Below are 22,569 nucleotides of genomic sequence, written 5' to 3'. Positions count from 1 at the left end.
TCTCTGTCTTTGGCCCACTACTGATTGCTGCCACTAAATGGCTGGGTCCTGCAGATTGCTCTGAGTGCAGCACAACTGAATAATTTACAAACTGCACAGTTCAAAACATAGCCCTATACATAAAATGCAAACATAACAGTAAAGGCTAACATGAGGCAAGAAGTCCAGTCTAGGGGATTTAGGGGGAATATCCCAGGTAGCTGTGAATGAAGGTTTGTGATGCTATAACGTCAAGCTGGGGCAGTTAAGCTGGAAGACCAAAGGCGAAAGCTGCCACACAACCCCATCCTCCACTCCTAGATCCCACTCCCTCCAATACTGTTTTTAATTTCTAGTTTGGAGGATGGTCAGAGGAAGCGTGGGGGAGGAAAGGGAAGAGAAAGGCCAGTAAGCCAACCAGCTGGAGGTCCCAGCAATCCCCCAGGAGCTCTGGAGCGGAGCGGAGCGCTGCTGGTGAAAAAGCTAAGACTTTTATTAACGGAATGCCTGACGTCAATAGGCCACTTTGTATCCTTGCTAGCAGATCTGTCCAGCTGCAGGCCAAAAGGAGGGAGCAAAGATCTGACATGGAGTACAGAGCTCTTGGAGGAGTGCAGAGCAGGCATTCTCTGCTGCCATTTGGGGCAACTGACTTTCACCATTTGTGGGCGGAATGGGGAATTAATTGGGAAAACCTAGGGTCAGAAGACATTCTGTGTGGGCCACTGGTACCCCATCCTGCTGCAGAAATCTCAGGCAACCTTACTTCAGACTGAGGTGGAACTTGGGCTTTTTTTTCTGCAACTTATATTTTACTATTTACAGGAGAAAACATCCTGAAAGGGCCAAAAGAGCATAAATATCAGAATTGGCAAGAGAAGAATTAAAATAGGAGGCACCCATGTTTAAAAAAGGGTGTATTTAAGATGAAGAAGGCAGGGTATACAGAGCTACTCAAACTGTGGGCTGGGACCTCAAATGAGATCACCAAACCCACGGGCATCCCATCCAAATGGCAGATGACTTTTAATGTGAGCAAGGGCAAAGTGATGCATATGGGAAGGAGCAACCCAAACCACAGCTACGTGATGCAAGGTTCCACATTAGGAGTCACTGACCAGGAAAAGGATCTAGGTGTCACTGTTGATGATATGTTGAAACCCTCTGCTCAATGTGCAGCGGCAGCTAAGAAAGCATATAGAATGTTAGGATTTATTAAAATAGGAGTGGAAAACAAAACTGAGAATTTATAATGCCTTTGTATCGTTCCATGGTGCAACAGCACCTTTAATACTGTGTGCATTTCTGGTCACTGCATTTCTGAATCTCAAAAAAGATATAGTGGAATTGGGACAGGTACAGAAAAGGGCAACAAAAATGATAAAGGGGATGGGACAACTTTCCTATGAGGAAAGGCTAAAGCGGCTAGGGCTCTTTAGCTTGGAGAAGAGACGACTGAGGGGAGATATGATAGAGGTCTATAAAATAATGAGTGGAGTGGAACACTCAATGAGTAATTAAACTCTGGAATTCGTTACCAGTGAATGCGGTAAAGGCAGTTAGCTTAGCAGGATTTTAAAAAGATTTGGACAATTTCCAAAAAGTCCATAAGCCATTATTAAGATGGACTTGGGAAAATCCACTACTTATTCTAGGATAAGCAGCATAAAATCTATCTTGCTGTTCTGAGATCTTGAAAGGTACTTGTGACCTGGATTGACCACTGTTGGAAACAGGACTTGATGGACCTTTGGTCTGTCCCAGTATGGCAATGCTTATATTTGGGGGTTGTAGCCTGGGTGAGCTCTCCATAAGTGCATCATTATTCTGCACCTCTGGGGGGAATCACACAGTTTTATTGGGTCATAGCCACAAAAAGATTGATAAGCACTGGTGTACATGATTCCAAGATGGAATAGAAGCATAAACTCTTCCTTTTTTTTCAATCAATAAATATACATCCAATGGAATTAAAACATGATCAAAGCCATTTTATGTAGCCAGATAACCTATTCTCTAGGTAGCAAGCTCTGGAAATTCCTTAGTAGTTCTAAGAAAACACTGTCACCTAAAACCACAATCCCATTCATTTAAATGTTTCTCTCAGTGTTAAAAATCAGATCCTACATGCCATGCTACAGTCTAAGACCTAGGGTTGCCACAGGATTACTTTAAAAGTAGGTTGTTTGTGGAACTAAAATGGCTTCCATTCAACAAGACACAAAGGCACTTTGAAAATGATATAACCAGCAGATATTGTCCTGGCAGCAATAGTTATGAATGGCACAGACTTACCTGAGTGAACAGGTTTAGACATGGCAGGGGGATTGCTACAGGTGGATCTTCTGTTAAAAACAAGGATGAAAAGTCAAGTTAAAGATATTTCTGTTTCCACTTTTTTTTTTTTTTTGCTTTACAGGTCTTTTTAGACTAAATGCAAAAAAATGTTTCACTGTTTTGCAAAGTATCTAAACCAAATACAATGATTAAGTTACTTGCTTTTTAATTTGGATTTGACTTTCATTCCAAGACAGATGTTAGTATTTAAAGCAATTCAGAAAGCTCTCTAGTTTAGCTGCCCCCTAGTACAATGAATCTCAAGTAAATTGGGATGATGTCTGATAGGCAGAAAGTATGAACAGAGCATAAAGTGATGAAATGTGAAGGCAGAGTAGAAGATTACGCTCCATGTACCCTAATTCTGCTATGCCTTCATGTATTCATTCAGATTTAGGAATTATCTGAGAAGACACTAGAAATGATCCCCAGTTCTGCACTTACTTGCTGGTCAGGCGGTCCTGCAGGTGCGTTAGCATGGCAAAATTACTCCTGACTGTGCGTAGACTCGCCAAAACCTGTTGTGGGGGAGAAAAGGTGATAAGCTATGTGGCAGAAGGGAATGCCTGGGTCTCAAAAGTTCATGTTTGACAAGGCTCAGGCTGGACAAACGTGACACCCCTTGGGAAGGTCAACTGTCCATTTAAAGTCTGGGTTTCACTGTTTTAAAAAATGTAGGCTACAGAAGTACCCCATTAAAAAAACAACCTGTAAGCAAATGCAGGCTTTTTGTGGACAAATTTTCTCTAAAAAATATCTGTCAACTATCAGTTCCTGAGTCTAGCTTCTGGGACAAGCTGAGGATCAGAATGGTACAGAGAGTGAAAGGGATGGAGGGCCTATCATCATACAATAATGGTGCCAGCTGCCAGACTTGAGGTGAGTGTGTGTCAGGAGATGTTAAGTTGGAGGAGTGGCCTAGTGGTTAGGGTGGTGGACTTTGGTCCTGAGGAACTGAGTTCAATTCCCACTTCAGGCACAGGCAGCTCCTTGTGACTCTGGGCAAGTCACTTAACCCTCCATTGCCCCATGTAAGCCACATTGAGCCTGCCATGAGTGGGAAAGCACGGGGTACAAATGTAACAAAAAAAAATGTAGCTGTGAGGAGAGCCCCTGGTGTGCTCCCTGTTTCACCCCTAATGAGCCTGAGCATTACTGAGGCTGGCCAATAATGACTCAGCTTACCCCCCCCCCCCCCCCCCCCCCCCCCCAGGGAGCTACACTGCATGTAGGGAAAAGGGAAATCAGCTTGAGCAGGGCCCTGGGTTGTGCCAAAAAATATCAACATTTAGATTAGATTGTAAGCTCTTTGAGCAGGGACTGTCTTTCTTCTATGTTTGTGCAGCGCTGCGTACGCCTTGTAGCACTATAGAAATGCTAAATAGTAGTAGTAGTAGGTGGACAAATTTACATTTTACATGGGTGGACAGCTGCCTGTGTAAAAATGTCCCCCACTCTTCCCCCGTGCAGTTAAAAGAACCAACACTGGTCACAGCACCGATACTTTTACAGAGATGCCAAGTTACCCAGTTCCAGGCTGGAGATTTTGGGACAGTCGTGGATTTCTGAGCACCCAATCCTGGTGCAATATGGGACATGTTGCACTGAATTCAATGGGCAGGATCAGGCAAAACAAATCCAACACTGCTCTGGGATGTAAGTTCAAAACCAGGAGTGTTCCAAAATCTCCAGCCTGGAACTGGATAACATTGGCATCTTTGCTTTTCTCCATGAGAAAAAAGGGACATGCTTAGGTCAGGAAAGGGGAAGCATGTATAGGAACACCATTTATTTATTTCATCTTGTTTGCACACTCATTCATGCAGATGTTCCAAGTGTAGTATAGCAGTTGAAAAATTTACAAATCATACAGTTCAAATCATAATCATATATATAAAATACTAACAGAAGGCAGGAAATCCACCTTCCTAAACAAATCCCTCCAAAAACCATTTCCAGTCCCCATGTGTGCACCTGATCATTTGCTTCAAAATACATGCAAATAAATGCAAAAACAAAAGAGCCATGTTCCCTGCTGGCACAATACGCATACAGTTTGCTAGTATGAAGTCCAGTCAGTTTTACAAGAAGCTATTTCTGCATGGAAAACACTATTTTTCCTGTGTATAAAAACACACGTTGGTGCTTATAAAATACCCCAGAATCAGAGTAAATGTTGAATCTAACTGTATTCCAAGGTTCCTGACTTGTGATTTGATGGGCAGTTCGTATTTCCCAAAAGAAATGATGTCAGGTATGTATCCACTTGTGTTAGGGACCCAGAGAAGCTTGGTTTTACTTGGGTTCAGGCAAAGTTTGTTGTGTATAGCCCATTCTTGAATCGATGTTAGATAGTTTATTCAAGGCTGTAGGTAAATCAGGTTCAATGGGTATGAGTAGCTGCATATCATCCATGTAGATGTAGAACTGAGTGTCCATTGACCGAATCAGCTCAGCTAGTGGTTTGAGGTAGATATTGAACAGAATAGGTGGTACTCCGCAGGTCAGTGTCCATGGTGGTGATGAGTTGCTGCCAAACATTATGGATTGTTGCCTGTCTGACAGATAGGATCTGAACCAGGCAAGTACTGTTCCACTGATACCTGTTTCTGTCAGTCGTGCTAGCATGATATCATGATCCATAGCATCAAAAGCAGCTGAGAAATCTAGCGAGGTGAATCCCCTGTCTTGGTTTCCGTGAAGATCATCTAGTAGGGATATGAGGACCGTTTCTGTTCCATAACCAGGTCTGAATCCAGACTGACATGGATCTAGCCAGTTTCTCTCTTTGAAGCAATCATTAAGTTGAACACAGACTGTTTGTTCTATAAGTTTCTCTAGAAATGGGATGTTGGATACTGGCTGGTAACTTTCAAGTTTGTCCTGGTCAAGTTTGTTTTTCTCTAGCATAGGGTGAACCACTGCTCTTTTTAATGCTCTTAGTAGTTGCCTATTAGAAAGAGAGGTGTTCACAATTTTTGTGGCGCCTTCTATGAGACCCATACTTGCCTGCTGCACTATTTTTGATGGGCAGGGGTTGAGGGAGCAGGTAGCTGGTCGAAGGTCTCTTAGGATTTTGTCAAGGCTCTCCTCTGTCATTGGGTAAAAAATGTGTCCCATCTGTCAGGAGGGGGCGAGTTTGTGCACTCCTGGTTAACTGATTGGAGACTGGGTGGGACTGTGTGTGTGTGGTGAGTGATGGGGGGTGGAGGCGAGACATTAGGTTTCAGCTGAAAATGCATGAGCATGAGCATTTTCAGCTGAGACCCAAATCCAGATTTCAGGTCAGTTTCAATGCCGAATCCAAAACTGAAACCAAAATTCTGTGGACCTCTACATAGATGCTCATATTGCACCTGATTGATAAAGGCAATGTATATATCTATGCGAATTCACAGCCTAGGTACCCTGTTCTAAAATGGTAAGACCTTACTTACTGTTTAATTATTCAAATTGTTAATACCTTATATCAATAATGCACACCAGATTCTTGAGGAAAGGCTTAAAATGAGAGAAAACACTTGGTAGCTACAGATGAGTGTCAAGTCCCTGAAGCCCTAGCTAAGGCAGGGTCCCCAATTCCAAATGACTTTAAGATGGCAACTTACTTTGGCTACTATTCCAGCAGGAGCCAAATCTGAATCAGTGATTTGAATGTGAAAGACTTTATAAGCATGTGCAAGAGAGTTTTCAGAACACCTCCATGTCCACTTAGGAGCTACAAAACTAAAAGGGACTGATTCATGCAATGTGCTGTACCATTCTGTACCTCTGTGGAGAAGGGAAGGGGCTTCCATACATCAACACTGGAAATTTCAATACATGTAATTCCCATTCTATACATAAATACAATGATTGATGAGAATGTGCAACCTACTTGTGCAAACGGGGTCACAATCATGTCTTCTCCATGTCTGCAGAAACAAAAGGGGGACAAATTAGTCAAAAAAGGCACTCTACAGAGATAAAATAGGGGAACACCTTTCATGCTGAGACAAGCTGACAAATGAACAAACTCACAAAGCCTGTCACTTTAAATGCATTTCTTGGGATGGGGGAAGGGGGGTAAGCTTATTTTAATGTTCTCTTCTTTCCTTCAGAGGCCTCCTTCAGTGTAAAGGAGGTAGTTTTATGATCCTTTTTCATGCGTAGGTCTTTTTTAAAATTAGGTCATGCCTATAAGAACATGTGGTACAAGTCATTTTGTACTTGTACAGTAGGTGGGCTCAGGAGCATGGTTTGGGCAAAGTCGCAACTTACGCATATACTATATGCTAACATTTAAAAGACAGTGTTCACCAGTTTAGGTACAATTTCTTGAGGATTTGTGCTAGTATTTATAAAGACACGTGGAGGGGCATAATCGAACGCGAACGCCCATCTCCATGGGCGTCTATGTCCAAGAACGGGTACGTGAAGGGGCGGGACAGACCGTAGTTTCGAAATAAAATGGCCGCCCATCTTTTTTTTCGATAATACGGTTTGTGCCCGGCAAATGCATCGGATTTGTGCGCATTTCAGCTGGGCGCCCAGCTCAGAAACAAACAAATCCAAGGTATTTGGTTGTGGAAGGGGCCAGGATTCGTAGTGCACTGGTCCCCCTCACATGCCAGGACACCAACCGGGCACCCTAGGGGCACTTGTAACAATTAAAAAAAAAAAGTCAAATACCTCCCAAGTCCATAGCTCCCTTCCTTTGGGTGCTCAAATCTCCCCCAAAACCCACTGCCCACAACTCTACACCATTATCATAGCCCTTATGGCTGAAGGGGGGCACCTACATGTGGGTACAGTGGGTTTTGGGGGCGGTTTGGAGGGCTCTCATTTACCACCACAAGTGTAATAGGTAGGGGGGGATGGGCCTGGGTCCACCTGCCTGAAGTCCACTGCACCCACTAACAACTGCTCCAGGGACCTGCATACTGCTGTGATGGAGTTGGTATGGCATTTGACGGTGGCATACAGGCTGGGAAAAAAGTTGTTAAAGTTGTTTTTTTTTTTTTGGTGGGAGGGGGTTAGTGACCACTGGGGAGTCAGGGGTGGTCATCCCAGATTCCCTCCGGTGGTCATCTGGTAATTTAGGGCACTTTTTGAGACTTGTTCATGAAAAAAAGGGTCCAAAAAAAGGTGACCTAAATTCGCGCTAAAAACGCCTTTGTTTTTTCGATTATCGGCCAAAGGCACCCATCTCTCTTCGGCAGATAAACACACCCCAGTCCCGCCTTCACCATGCCTCTGACAAGCCCCCGTCAACTTTGCTCGTTCCCGTGATGGAGTACAGTTGAAGACGTCCAAAATCGGCTTTTGATTATACCGATTTGTGCGCCTTTGCGAGATGGGCGCCTATCTCCCGATTTGGGTCGCAATCTGTGCGCCCATCACTTTCAAAAATAAGGCTGACAGTGAACTGTCAGGGGCATTTTCGAAAGAGAAGGGCGCCCATCTTTCGACACAAATCGGGAGATGGGTGTCCTTCTCTCAGGGGCGCCCAAACTGGCATAATCGAAAGCCCATTTTGGGAGTCCTCAAATGCTTTCCATCGCGGGGACGACCAAAGTTCACTGGGGCTTGTCAGCAGCGTACTGAAGGTGGGACGGGGGCGTGGTTAAGAGATGGGAATCCTCGGCTGATAATGGAAAAAAGAAGGGCGTCCCTGACAAGCATTTGGCCAACTTTACTTGGTCCCTTTTTTTTCACGACCAAGCCTCCAAAAGGTTCCCAAACTGACCAGATGACCACCGGAGGGAATCAGGGATCACCTCCTCTTACTTCCCCAGTGGTCACCAACCCCCTCCCACCCTAAAAAAAAAAAATTAAAAAACATTTTTTTCCAGCCTCTATGCCAGCCTCAAATATAATACTCAGCTCTATCACAGCAGTATGAAGGTCCCTGGAGCAGTTTTTAGTGGGTGCAGTGCACTTCAGGCAGGTGAACCCAGGCCCTGTTACACTTGTGGTGGTAAATGTGAGCCCTCCAAAACCCACCCGAAACCCACTGTACCCACATGTAGGTGCCCCCCTTCATCCCTAAGGGCTATGGTAGTGGTGTACAGTTGTGGGGAGTGGGTTTTGGGGGGGTGTTGGGGGGCTCAGCACACAAGGTAAGGGAGCTATGCACCTGGGAGCAATTTCTGAAGTCCACTGCAGTGACCCCTAGGGTGCCCGGTTGGTGTCCTGGCATGTGAGGGGGACCAGTGCACTACGAATGCTGGCTCCTCCCACGACCAAATGGCTTGGATTTGGTTGTTTTTGAGATTGGTGTCCTTGGTTTCCTTTATCGGCGAAAACCGAGGTCGCTCATCTCTAAGGTCAACCATCTCAACATTTAGGTCGACCATCTCTAAGGTCGACCTAAATGTGGAGATTTGGGCGTCCTCGACCGTATTATCGAAATGAAAGATGTACGCCCATCTTGTTTCGATAATACAGGATGCTCCGCCCATTTGCGGGGACGTCCTCAGAGATGGGCGCCCTTAGAGATAGTCGTCCCCATTCGATTATGCCCCTCCAAGTGTCTTTTAAAATAGGTTCATTCCTGCCTTATTAACCTAAGCACCCTGCTATAAAATATCCTTCTAGTGATCTGGCTCCAGGTTACAAGGGAGAAGAAAATCTACCTTTGCCTAGGATTGCCAACTGGCCAGTTTTCAGCCAGCATTGCCACTTTTTGAATGGTCAGGCTGGCTTCCGGCACAGCATTAAAACCAGCAACAGAAAAGCCGTTTTTTTTTTGGGGGGGGGGGGGGGGGGCTCTGCTCCCTGCCCCCTTGTTCTGACAATTCTCACTCCCTTCCCACCCTTCCACAGGTCCAGCCTCTCAGCTACTACCTCTCCTCCTATTCCTAGGCTCCCGTGGGTCTGGCAGCATGTCTCTCTCCTTTCTCCCTCTCACCACGGCAGTCCTTCAATAGCACTACTGAGTCACTGGCAGTGAGGAAGATGCACTACTTCTGGCTGCCCTAGGTTTCCCCTCTGCTGCATTTTGCCTCCTCTTATGCAACTTCCTGTGAGCAGAATGCTGTAGAGAAGGCTCCAAGGGTAGTGGAAATAGTGTGTCTTCCTTTCTGCCAGCGACTTTTGTGTTTGAAGGACCGAGGGTGGTGGTGGGGGGAATTGATGCCAGACCTGAATGGAGGAGGGGCAAAGGGACTGATGCCAGACATACACTGGGGGAGGAATTTATGCTACACCTGCATGGGAAAGGGTCAGAGGGATTGATGTCAGAGCTGTACAGAGTGGATGGGGACAGAAAGGGAGACATGCTAGACAAACATGGGGGTGCAGAGGGAAAGATGCCAGATCCACATCGGGAAGGGGGGAAGGGAAGAAGGAAAAATGCCAGACCTGCAAGGAAGGGAAGAGATGCCTAACCTGTGAGAGGAAAGAGGATGCAACAGTAGGTGGGACATGGAGTGGGACAAGGACAGGGCATGGAGCAGGGCAGGTGTTGGGTTTTTCTTTGTCAAAAAGTTTGCCAACCCTAGCTCTGGTCTTTACTAGGATGTGCTCCTGCCCTAGCTTTAACCAAGAGAAGAAAAGGGAATTATGGAGGTGGAGGACTGGATCCCCGATAAACCTCAATACTCCTCTTTCACTTGTCAGCCATGCATTCCACAGATACCCACCCTAGGGAATGCAGGGCGAGGGCTCCTCACTGCCAGCACTACTGAGGAGGAGGAGGAGGAACATGATACCAAAGTGAGAGTGAAATCTCATTTTTCCAAGACAAGCTTTGCCCACCTGAACCTTGCCAAATTTTATCCAGATGGAAAACTGAGGTGCCAAATCACTGAGAGGAAGAGGCAATACTCACAGGTCGCTGGCGGTCGATGAGTTCCGGGACATGGCTTTTGGCGACAGTTCATAATCGCTATCTGAGCGATAAAGGAATGATTCTCTCCGCTGGCTGTGGGGGAAGGTTCCTTGTAGGATGAGTGCCGAACCAGGGCTCGCCTGAGGGTCCAGGGGACTTCTACCCACTGAGAGGCCATTTTCGACATCAAAGCTATGAAAGAAAGGAAAAAGAGGAGATTAGACAAAGAGGAATGAAAAGTCACTGTCTTAGGACACTCCCTTCTTTTCCTCAAATAAAGCCAGGGAAACAGTTTATATATGATCACCTTTGCAAGGATGTTCACCTGAGGCAGCATGAGTGAAGGGCTTGTCTCTGATATTATTTGCACAGTCACAGACTCCTATACGTACTGGGTTACTCAATCATAGAAGGTAAATATTTTAACCTATAAATTCTAGGAGTTCTGCTCTGAGAAATAGATCATTCCTAACTCAGCAGTGCACTGCCTTCTTTCCTTCACCTCTCGCCTCAATAAATTTGCCTAAAGGATGATTATTTTTCCTAACTGAATACCAGCTAAAAATAGCTTCTGAGCCACAGAATCCAATTCAGCATTTTGTGGGTAACTAGGTCTCTTGTCTGTGTGCCATAATAAACCAATACCAGATTTCTAGAACCTTCAATTGCACTGTAGCCAAGATTATGGGGTTTTGTATAATGACCAGAGATCTGAATTTTAGATTTGATAACTTACTTTTCTGAATCCAAACTTGAGAAGAGCTACATTGAGGTATAGTAGGTATTTCCATCCCCCCATAGGCCTCATAATCTAAGCCTATATCTGAGGTAATGAAGGGTTAGTGATTTGCTCAAGGTCACAAGAAGCAGCAGTGAGAGAGGTAGGATAGTGTTTCAGGAACCTGTAATGGAGTTTGGGTGGAGTCACAATTTACGTATGCATTTTATAATGTATGTTTTTAATGTAAACCTCTTTGGAATTAAAGCGGAATATAAGTATGTAAAATAAATAAATATAAAATATGAACATACCATCTGTGCTAATATTTTATGCCGCAGCTTCAATCTAGTTGCAATTTCTGCTATGTTTCCCCTAGTCTTTTATAAAGATCCATAAGTGCCTGTGTATCTTAATGAAATAGTCACTTTTGTGGCCTTCACACATAGGTAACTTGTTTTAAAATTATTTTGTTAATCTGCAAATTTCTTTTGCTGAACAGATTTGTCTATTTTTCTATAACATGTGAGCCTTCATGCTTGTTTCACTTCTTCCATGTCACTATTTTCATACCCTTAAAGCCTGTAGTGAGCAGTTTCAAAAATGTTCAAAGCTGGCAACTTATTTCCTAATAGAAAAGTATAGCTTTGCCTACTACTTAGGTAATTCTACTACTACTACTACTATTTAACATTTCTAGAGCGCTACTAGGGTTACGCAGCGCTGTACAGTTTTAAATTCTTTTGATGTCAAAGAGAATCTTTTAACTTAATGATTATTCACTTATAATTTCTTGTTCCTGTCTGGTGTACAAACCTGAACCATGTGCATCATTCATTCATCCAGTGTGGGCTACAATGAGAAGTATGTGAACTGACATTTTACATACAGGAGACCTAGCCATTAAGAAGAAAAAGCATTAGCTACTGTGTTAACTATGTAGCATAGGGACCTGAATGCTCTCTAATGCCCATGTTCAGCATCTTCAGATAATTCTTATGTAGGATCAACTTAAAAGAACAATCTGTAAATAAGGGTCCAGCTTTCCCCGGGACCAATATGGCCCTGGAACTCAGCATTACTTAGATGAAGAAATGAAATTAGATTAGTACATCACCATCAGGCTTGAGAATCTGTTCTTTTATCACTGGAAACTACTCTGCCTAGTGTCAGGGAATACAAAATTCCCAGAAGTAATTTAACATGTTGGGCTCAGCACTCAGAAACGCTAAGTTTTCATACAAATGAGAACACCCTTCCCTTTCTTTGTCCACAGACCTAAAAAGAGAGCATCAGAACTCTTCTAGCCCTGTTTGTCCTCTCTGTGCTACAGAACTTGCAGGTTGATGCAAAGATATTCAATAAAAGGGAGTAATACAAATGGCACATTTACAAAAATGAGATACCTTGATGTCACAGATAAAGGCAAACACAAAAAGTAAAGGGGTTCTCTGTAGAAGTAGCAAACACATTTCTTGGGGACGGAGGAAAAAACCTTGAGAAACTCCTAGACAAACAATACCGTCTTCAAGGAGCTGGACTTCCTTATCATCGGCAAAAAACCTCCATATACCATAGGGACCTAGTATGATACTTTAGACTTTTTTGTTATCCAGAATACTGAAAGCACCTGCATGTTACTGCCTGGAACCGAGGGCAGGAAGCATCCCTGAATCGAGACTGATGGCGCTGCAGAGAAGAGATCAGGCTGTATGCAACACTCTTTAAGTGGACAGTAATGGAAGGAGAAACTGTGCTGTAGGCTCCTTCTCCTCATGTGGGAGTCTGAGTTTTCCAAAATTTTGGAGAGAGATTCAGAATGTGATTGAGAAGATTTGAACCTGAGCCATTTATTATACTTCATAGTCTATGCAGGAAATGGGCAAGTGCTGGGGGGGGGGGGGGGGGGGGGGACTCAAAGGCTGCCAGATGTAAACAGGCAAGGGGATGGAAATGCCAGGAAGTTCAAATTACACGAAATGGATATCTAAGGGAGAAAAATGATAATACATTAAAAAAATTACTTTGCTTGCAACAGGAGAATATGATTTTCTGTAATATTCTTTGTAAGCTGCCTTAAATGGCAGCATGCCTAATATAGGTAGTATCTAAATTCTTATAAATAAAATTTATTGGACTCCTATTGCCCCTGTTTACAAATACACTGTAATAAGACACAAGAGTAGGTCATTGGATCAGACTTAGAATGAGCCACTTGGCCTGAAGTCTTGGAAGAATTATTTTATGTTATAAAAAATTGTTGAGTTATTGTATAATTGTATTCTGTTACTGAATTTAAAATTGAAGAGGGTAAAACAGAGAAAACCCCATTAATAGATTAATGTTTTATAATGCAAGCAACGGCTGTTCACATGCACAAGAGCATAAATCATTCTTCTGTTCAACCAACAAAGTGTAATAAGACACCAAAAACAATGAGGCAAGGGCTAAACGTTCTCAATTTATAAAGATTTGCACAAATATGTTTAGTGGATAACTTTGCTCTGCTGGTCATTAGGTTCAAGAGGTTTGAGAATCTCCTAGAAAAGGAAAGAATGGATTGTGCCTTCTGTCTGTATATTTCAGAAACGATTCCCTTTCTTTCAGAACACTCTGCTATCATGATCAGTTCCATAGTGAAAACTTCCTAAGCAAATGAGGGTTTTACCAGGGGAACTCCCATAACTTGTAACATTCACTAGGGAAGTCACCACAGATGTGTAATCAGAAATACTCTTCCCCCTCCACCCCAGGAGCTGAAAACTCATGCAAGAAGGTTAAGGCAACTGCGATAGTCATGGGTCCATGATCAAGGAGGGCACCCTGACAAAGTAGTAACAATAGCTCTGGTGTTTAGTGGATCTTAAACTGAGAGCCTACCTGAATAAAATTCCTATATGGTGCACTCTAATATGAAGGATGGGTGAGTTCCTTTCAGATTTTTCTCTAGTCCCTGCTCGATCGAATTCACCCCAGTACACAACAGCTTTCCTGTATTGTGTACAGTATCCACCACTTTCTGTGAGGTAAATTGATCTGGCTCTGTCTGTTAGCACTGTAGAATTTTTACCACAGCTAAGAACCATTAAAACTTTTCCAGTCCCTAATAAAGTGCAACCAGGTTTTATGTTCAAATGGAAATGCCTGAATCCACTTTCTTTTTCACTAACCATGCACGTCCATGTTTCCTTTTTTCTGGAAAAGGCTCTTGTGCTCCTCTGCAGTTTTGGTCTTTCTAAGATAAGGGTTTTTTTTGGGGGGGTGGGGCTTATGATAAATGCTCATTGGAAGCGTTTTCCTTCCTACATTTTAAAGAAAATATCCAAATACCCCTAATAATTAAAAGATGATTTTCTTTTCAGGGTACATAGTATTGGATTCTAGCCTAACAGTACCCCTGCAGATTCCAGTCATTTGACTAAGTATAAAGGACTTCTATATATCATGCCTAAAAATTCAGCACCAAAATAAAAATTTGCCTAAGCACATTTTATACAGTATGCCTCAACGTAAGCGTATTTTATAGAATAAGCCTAAATTTCAGTATGGTATATAGAATACGTCTAGTTGCCATGAAAGCGCCTAACGCTACTTATGCCAAGTAAAACTTGGTGTAAATACTGGAACCTAAATTAGACACAGAACAGGTGTATTCTATAACCCTGCTCGTAGTTATCTGGAATGCCCACGACCCGCCCATTCCACGCCCATAGCCATGCCCCCTTTCAGCAGCGTGCATTAGAATTTATACGTACCGCTTTGCAGAATACACTTAGCGGGTAGTGCGTGGAAATTGTAATTAATGCCAATTAGTGCTGACAATTGCTTGTTAACATCCAATTATCAGCACTGATTAGCTTGTTATGTGCATTGTTATGCAATTCACTTCGATTTCCATACAGAAATCTTAGCGCAATATATAGAATCCGGGGGTTAATGTCTTTTTAAAACAGACCCATAAGTAGCAACTGATAGAAGACCTTCCTCCTTCAAAGAAAATGTCAAAACTCTCTCAGATAAGGAGCAATAGCCTACAGGTAGTCACACTCTACAACTGGCACCTGGGATGTAGCTTTGGAGCAGGGCTGGTTTTAGCAATTGCAGGGCCCTGTGCAGATCAATTCAGTGGGGCACTCTTCCCCTGTCCCCTACATAGCCCCTTCCCTTACTTAGTCCCATCCCTGTTAACAAGTTTTTTCAAATTAAAAAAACAAAACCTAAAATCCACTCACGCCATATCTTAACATGCATCCACTACGCTTTAGCAGACAGTGGCAGCTATTTTCAATTCCATCGGCCGCTGAACCCAGAGTCTCCTTGATGCTGCGTCCTGCCCTTTTGGAAGCAAGAAGTGACATCAAAAGGGGGGGGCGGGATACAGCAGCGAGGAGGTTCTGGGTTCAGTGGCCAATGGGATATGAAAATCGCTGCTGCTGCATTCCGCTCTCTACTGAAACACGGATGCACATTAAGGTATGGAGCAGGGAGGTGTTCCGAGACAAGGGAACAGATATGCCAGGGAAGGGGGGGCCCCTAGGAGCGCAAAGCCCTGTGCAACAGCTCCCGTTGCCCATGCCTAAGACCGGCCCTGTTTGGCAGTGTGGACTGGAATAACTGGGCAGACTGGTCTTTATGTTCTCTCCTCTATTTCATTGCTGTGTAGCTAGCTACATTGTAAGATCACAATGTTATGGTCCTCTATTGTTAATTTTAATATAACTTGATATCAGTGAAGATACCGCCATGCTACACTGAGTGTGCTATTAAACTGAGCAACATCAGCAGCGCTATGAATGCAACATGCTCCTTTGCACCAGGATTTATGGTTCCAGCTGTCTCTGTTTATGTCTAGATAACTTATTAAAGCCACTTCTCCCTCTAGTCGTGTCCCTGCATGACTCAGATAAAGGCCACGGTGATGGAGAGGACAACTCTGCAATATTTCGCCAGCCTGTGGAGGGCTCTCAAAATGTTTTGAGCTAAAAAAGTGGATCCTTAACAGGCTCTGAGAACTTTTTTGTTTGATTTTCTTTCATTTTCTTTTTTTTTTATTTAACATGCTCAGTAAGCTGCACTTAGGCCTGGTTGGGTCTTCTCTTATTTTTTCTCTGGTGCCTTGTCCTTTTTGATGCACCATCGAGTTTTTCTCATTTGCTACAGTGCTGATTCTGGTGCACTCGGACCGTTTCTGGCACAGCTACTCTTTCTTCCTCTTTTCTGTGTTTGGGGTCTGAACTTACCCCTTCTAACTGTGTTCTGAGTCTTCAGATCCTATCCAGAACCCAGTTAGCCAGAATGGCTCAAAGGGAGTTCTTTTTGGAGGCACTTGCTTCAATGTTGGCCACTATGCGAGGCCCCTGGAACCGACTGATGTCAGCACCAAAGATCGTGGCAACCCAGCAAAGGAAGAAGTATCAGCATCAATATCCTTCAATGCACAGTGCTGGGCGTAGACACCAGAAGAACATCCAGTAGGTACTGCTGCTATGTGAGTCTCTGAGCAGCTCAGGGATCTGAAACGTTGCTCCCTGAGCTGCTGGCTACTTTCTTTGGAGTGCATCAGCTTTGAGGGTGCTTGCGCCTGCCATGCTTTTCCACTCATCCTGCATGCCCCTCAGCCTACAGTGAGGCTCCGCTGCTTCAGCAGCTTCCCTCTACACCGACATCCCAGCTTTTCCTGATGTCGCTCCTCTATGACCACATTCGGGCCTTGCTCCCTGAGCTCCTGGCTGGCTTTGTTCAGAGGGCATCAGCACCAAGGGTGCTTGCGCCTGCCATGCCTCTTGAATTGGTCCCAAATGACCCTCAGCCTGTTGCATGCAGCACTGGAGTTGACTGCTGCCTGTGTCAGTCAATGTCGGTGCCGGCAGTTTCATTGGAGTTGAGGCTGCAGCTCACTCCTTGATGCCCCTCTCAGGGTCATGGTTCCTCTTGGCCAAGGCAGACTTGGTCTCAGCCCTCCCATGAGGAGTTCCTGCCTGATGCTGAGGAGGGTTGCATGGGAGTCAGATGAAGATCCCTAGTGCTTCTTGGAGGAGGAGTCCTAATAAATACCATCTGACCCCTCTCCTCCACAGGAACAGAAGATGTCTCCATCTGTGAGCTTTTCCTTCCCTTCTTTTGTTGAGGACATGGTCAACACCAATCCAGTTACTTTAGAGGTGGAGCATCAGTCCAGAGCTCACCTCTTCAAGCTCCTGGACTACAAGTTTCCTCCTAGGAGGGCTGTGCTTGTCCCACTCTATCAGCTCTTCCCTGATGTTCTCATGAGGTATTGGGGGACCTCTCTGTCTGCCCTGCTCCTCCCCATAGAGATCGAATCCATGGACCGGTTTCAGAGCTCTCTTGGTTTTCAGAGGCCCCAGATGCCTCCTCGCTCATGGTGGTGGATCTGTGCTCAAGGAGCTCTAGGAACTATGCTTTAGCGGCCCTAGATGGGGGCGCCCACACATGCACAGTGGAGAGTGACTCGCGCTCCAAAGAGCTCTGTAAAAGCTTGATACAAGCTCCGGACCAGGCAACACGGACCGCATTACCCACATATGAGAATATATAGTCTGCAGTCCTCACAGAATAGTTATGTATCTTCGCTTTTTGTCACTATCTGAGAAAAGCCCAGGAAAAGACAGGGGTGAAAAACCTCAAACGGAAAATTAACCCCTGAGCAGAAAGATAAATATAGCATGAAACCCTAACTGTAAAAGGCAGGGTACTCATAGAAGAGGAGCATACAGAAAGACAATTAGTGCCCACTGTCCACCGATCAGGACACAGAGTGGACTGGTCTCCTTGGCAACAGGGACTGATCTCAGTCCTATAAAAGAAGGAAGCCAGAGCAGCAGAGCTGGGTCTTCCTCTTTGGGAGGCTGAAGAGAGCAGAGCTGTAGTCCACATTTGACCAAGCCCTGTTAAAGAAGAACAGCCTGCTCTGAGGAGACAGATGGAGGAAAGAGCTGATGGCTGACTGTGCAGATCTGGTAGCCGTTTTACACAAGCGTAATGCATGTTTTATACCTAAAAAATAGCTCTTTTTTTTCAATTTATAGTTTATTTAAATATACCACAAAAAGCAGTACAAATCCATTCTCGTCCCAACCTTGGGAATTGTACATGTAAACATAAATTTATAACAATCTTTTTCGCCCTCCCCCCATTTTCTCCCCTTGTGTGCCCCCTACCCCCTACATCCCTCCCCCTCTCCCCCCGAAACCCGCTCCTCTTCCCCCCCATCCCTGTCCATCCCTTTACCCCCCCCTATCCCATCCAAATCGTGCATTAACATCCGGTCTAAATGCCTCCATTCTGCTGCTTCAGAATTGTACCTCCCCCTTCTTTTATCCGTTAATTCCTCCAACATAGAAATTCCCCTAATTCTCTCAATCCAGTTCTTCACTGTTGGCCCTCCTGTCTGTTTCCAAAATGCTGCAATTGTAGTTTTTGCTGCCGCCAGGCCTATCCTCTTAAGCCTTCGCTCCCATTTCTGCCCTCTTTGATTACCCCAACCTAGTAAGCACCATTTAGGATCACATGGGAATGGGTTCTCCAGTACCTCAGTCAGTAACCCCGTTACTCCCTTCCAAAAATCCCGGATTGGAGTACATTCCCACCACACATGATAGAAGGTGCCGTTGTCATAAGTAATGCCACACTGGGAAAAGACCAAGGGTCCATCGAGCCCAGCATCCTGTCCATGACAGCGGCCAATCCAGGCCAAGGGCACTTGGCAAGCTTCCCACATCTCCAACATATATCTGAGGAGCCAGGGAACATTGCTTTCACTCTCTCGGGCGTGTAGTACCATCTGCTTAGTATTTTATAAGCATTCTCTTTGATTAATACACATAATGATGCCTTTTTAACTTCCCTACACACCCGGCCCCAATCAGAATCAGTCAGTTCCTGCTTCAAATCCCTTTCCCAGGCCTGCATATATGCATGCTTCACAAAATTTGCCCCTCTGATGTGATCATAAAGCCTGGAAATCCCCTTCTCCTATAAGTCTATCTTGCTCCATATATTCTCCCAACCCTTGCTTTTCTACTAGTTTATCCCTGATCCACCTCACTGAATTTATGTAGTGTGTGACTTGTGTATAAGCATATATATCAGAGGTGGGCAGCTCGTAGGCCTCCTGCAGTTCTACGAAAGGCTAGATGCCCCCCTCTGTGATAAAGTCTCTGAAGCGGATCAGCCCTTTATGGAACCATACATCAAAGATCCCGCCTTGTGCCCCTGCTGGAAATCCAGGTTCCTGAGTGATCCATGGCATATGTGGATTTATTCCTTGACCCTCTCATTTTATGTTTTAGAGTTCCCCACAATCCCAATAGATGAGAAACAAATGGATTTAAAGTTAGTTGCTTATACGTGTTATCTGGGATTGAGGCCCATAACAATCCCTCTAAGTGCCCCTCCTTAACAAATATCTGCTCTAGCCGAGTTATAGGGGAGAGGTCTACCTTGCTCCATACTGCAATTTGCTTGAGTTGGGAGGCCCAGTAATACCACAATATATTTGGCATTCCCCTCCCCCCTTGTTCGGGAGTCCCCCACAATATCTTCCGAGCTAATCTTGCTGGCGCCCCCCCCCCCCCCCATACAAATGCTCCCAAATCTGATTGTAGCCGCACTATTTCCCTTTTAGGGACAGGAATTGGCAACGTTTGAAATAGGAATAAGAGCCTGGGTAAGATGTTCATTTTCACAGAGGCTATACGGTCCCACCAGGAGAGCCACCCCTTCTTCCATCTATTTAGATCTCCTCTAATTTCCCTCAACAGAGGTAGATAGTTTAATGGAAATAGTTTATCAAGGTCCCGGGGGTTCCAGATCCCTAAATATTTAAAGCTATCTTCCGTGATTTTAAAATTAAAGGCCATCCTTATCCTATCTTGCTCCAAGTCCATTATAGTAACCCCCATAACTTCGGACTTGTCATAGTTCACCTTAAATCCCGAAACCAACCCATAAGATTTTAATTCCTTAATTACTATTGGCAGAGTCGACATGGGAGCTGAAATGTAAAATAGGATGTCGTCAGCAAAGAGTGCAATCTTGTGCTCCCGCCCCCCCATCCAGACCCCCCAAATATCCTTAAGTAAGCGTATCCGTTGGGCCAATGGCTCTATAGCTAGAGCAAACAACAGCGGGGACAGTGGGCACCCCTGGCGTGTACCTCTTTGTATACAAAATTGCTCTGAGTATCCCCCCCCCCCCCATAGACCTTTATTCTGGCCACCAGATTTGTATATAGCCTCCTCATCCTAAAAAATAGCTCTTACCAAACTGCACGCTGAACACTTGTGAATAAATACTCACTGGCCTTTCCAGGGCAGTACCTTGGACGAAGTTGTGATGTATGTTCCTAGTTTATAAAATATGTGTACATACACTTAGAATACATGCACACATCTACACCTTCTTTGTCATCAAATTAACCCATATTTTCCAGATAGCTGTAGGTCAGCCAGTCCTGATTTTACTCTACTGTAATTTCAGTTTCCTACTGGGAAGTCCCTAGCTAGCCCCTGTTTACAAAACTGCCTAGTTGCTCTCATCCTGCATGTTGTTAACTCAGCTAATGTCTCTCCACGATTTCTTGAACTGTCTCAACAGTCTGACTACATTGCATGACAGACTATGGCCACCTTCCTTTTCTTCCCAGGTCTATTCGCAGGTAGCTCTCTCCGGTGAACTAAAAGCATGACAGTGGTTGATACAAGCAATCAGAACACTCCAAACCTTTAACTATCCCATGTGAATAGACCACTTTTATACTGAGCCCCCCCCCCCACACCCAACAAATGCAGAAGAGAGCAAACTCCCCCATTACTTTGTGTAGGGGAAAGGGAAAGGGAACTTGGATGATATACTGCCTTTCTGAGGTTTTTGCAACTACATTCAAAGCGGTTTATATATATTCAGGTACTTATTTTGTACCAGGGGCAATGGAGGGTTAAGTGACTTGCCCAGAGTCACAAGGAGCTGCAGTGAGAATCAAACTCAGTTCCCCACGATCAAAGTCTACTGCACTAACCACTAGGCTACTCCTCCACTAGAAGGAAAACAGAAAATATAAAAGATGTTGAGCACAGTGGGAAAAAGATAACAGGATTAAGACCAGGGGGAAAAAAAGTGTGGGGGTGGGGGGGAGGAGGATACAGGACTAGAGTGGGAAAAGCAGGCATTATATGAAAACTCAGGCCATGTTGTATGGTTCAGTCTTGGGAGGAACTTTTCTTTCCCAGCACAAAACACCTGAATAGTGCCCCCCCCCCCAACTCTACACCCCTCTATCAAGGATAACACAGGGCTACAAGAGTCAGTGCTAGGTCTTGTTAGAAATACATTAGGGTATGTTTGCATATACCTTTCAGACGTGGGTCAAAACTCCTGCTTTACTACAGGAGCTGGTGGTTGCACAGAATAAGTGACTGCAGCCTGTAAGCTGGGGGAGAAAAGAGGATGTACCAGTCATTGCACAACAGCACCACGCTCTGGCCAAGGTCAGGGTGCATGCCTAATTGTTTCTAGGGCAAACATTTGGTCTTCAGAGAGCAGAAGAGAATAGAAAAATAAGTGTGTGTGTCTCTGAGGGGGGGATCTCTAGGATCCGCAGTGTAACTTAAAACTGTGTTTCCATCCCAACCACTGTGCTATGGTGTACTGGTGTGCCATAGAAGAAAAAGCCACCACTGCCTGATGCTCAGATACAGACCAACACTTGGGCTTTGATCTCAGCACCTTTCAGCAACAGGGAACACCAGCACTGGCTCTTAAACAGGCAAGGGGCTCTTTTCGAGACATGCAGTGTGGGAATTAACAAGCAGCAGGAAGGGCACAGACAGCCTTCCTCTGAGATCTTCCAGGCTTTGGTGGTGCTGTTAATGCTTCTCTGGCTTATCTTTGAACCATGTTCACTCTGTTTATTGTGTAGAGGTTAACATATTACATAACATTTTTTACAATAAAGGTGTGCCTCAAACTTGAAAATGCCAGAAAACACTGGTTTAAAAAAACACAGTTTCATTGTTTTGATACCACCAGAGTAGGGAATTATATTATTTACACAGAGTTTGATTAAATCATTCCCATCCTGAGACAAATATACTGGAGAATCAATGGAGACAACACCTCTTTTTGTATTTAGAGACAAAAGTCTACTTTGATTTGGATTCAGTTCAAATTCTTGTTAAGAAAGTCATATGGGTCAGTATTCATCCACCCATAGTGAGTGTTTTATTTTTAGATGTTGTCTGCAGTGGTCAAAAAATATCTGGATATTCAGCTCCACTATCTGGATAAGGCAGTCAGCTCTGAAACTTACCTAGATAACTTGTCTGTATAACTTACAACATAAGAACAAAAACGTTGCCATACTGGGACAGACCGAAGGCCCATCAAGTTCAGTATCCTGTTTCCAACAGTGGCCAATCCAGGTTACAAGTACCTGGCAAGATCCCAAAAAAGTATAATACATTTTAGGCTGCTTATCCTAGAAATAAGCAGTGGATTTTCCCCAAGTCCATCTTAATAATGACTTATGGACTTTTCTTTTAGGAAGTTATCCAAACCTTTTTTAAACCTCGCTAAGATAACTGCTTTTACTACTGTGTGGCGGAGTGGAGGAGTGGCCTAGTGGTTAGGGTGGTGGACTTTGGTCCTGAGGAACTGAGTTCAATTCCCACTTCAGGCACAGGTAGTTCCTTGTGACTCTGGGCAA

At 44.4% G+C, this 22,569-nt stretch overlaps 1 protein-coding gene across 2 annotated transcripts in view; it reads right to left on the bottom strand.

Moving 5' to 3' along the window:
• Positions 1–22,569, bottom strand: part of PDE4C (phosphodiesterase 4C) — an 838,284-nt gene that overhangs the window by 53,858 nt on the left and 761,857 nt on the right. For both annotated transcript variants that reach the window (XM_030217807.1, XM_030217808.1), the window contains 4 exons: positions 10,130–10,321; positions 6,194–6,230; positions 2,761–2,834; positions 2,275–2,324 (listed from right to left, as the gene is read on the bottom strand). In XM_030217807.1, the coding sequence (XP_030073667.1) occupies positions 2,275–2,324; positions 2,761–2,834; positions 6,194–6,230; positions 10,130–10,321 (353 nt within the window). The remainder of the gene's footprint in view (positions 1–2,274; positions 2,325–2,760; positions 2,835–6,193; positions 6,231–10,129; positions 10,322–22,569) is intronic.

The sequence above is a fragment of the Microcaecilia unicolor genome, chromosome 11 (genome assembly GCF_901765095.1).
Source record: "Microcaecilia unicolor chromosome 11, aMicUni1.1, whole genome shotgun sequence".
Classification (NCBI taxonomy): Eukaryota; Metazoa; Chordata; class Amphibia; order Gymnophiona; family Siphonopidae; genus Microcaecilia; species Microcaecilia unicolor.
Note: the sequence above shows the minus strand (reverse complement) of the source record. Positions and strands in the feature narration are given on the sequence as shown.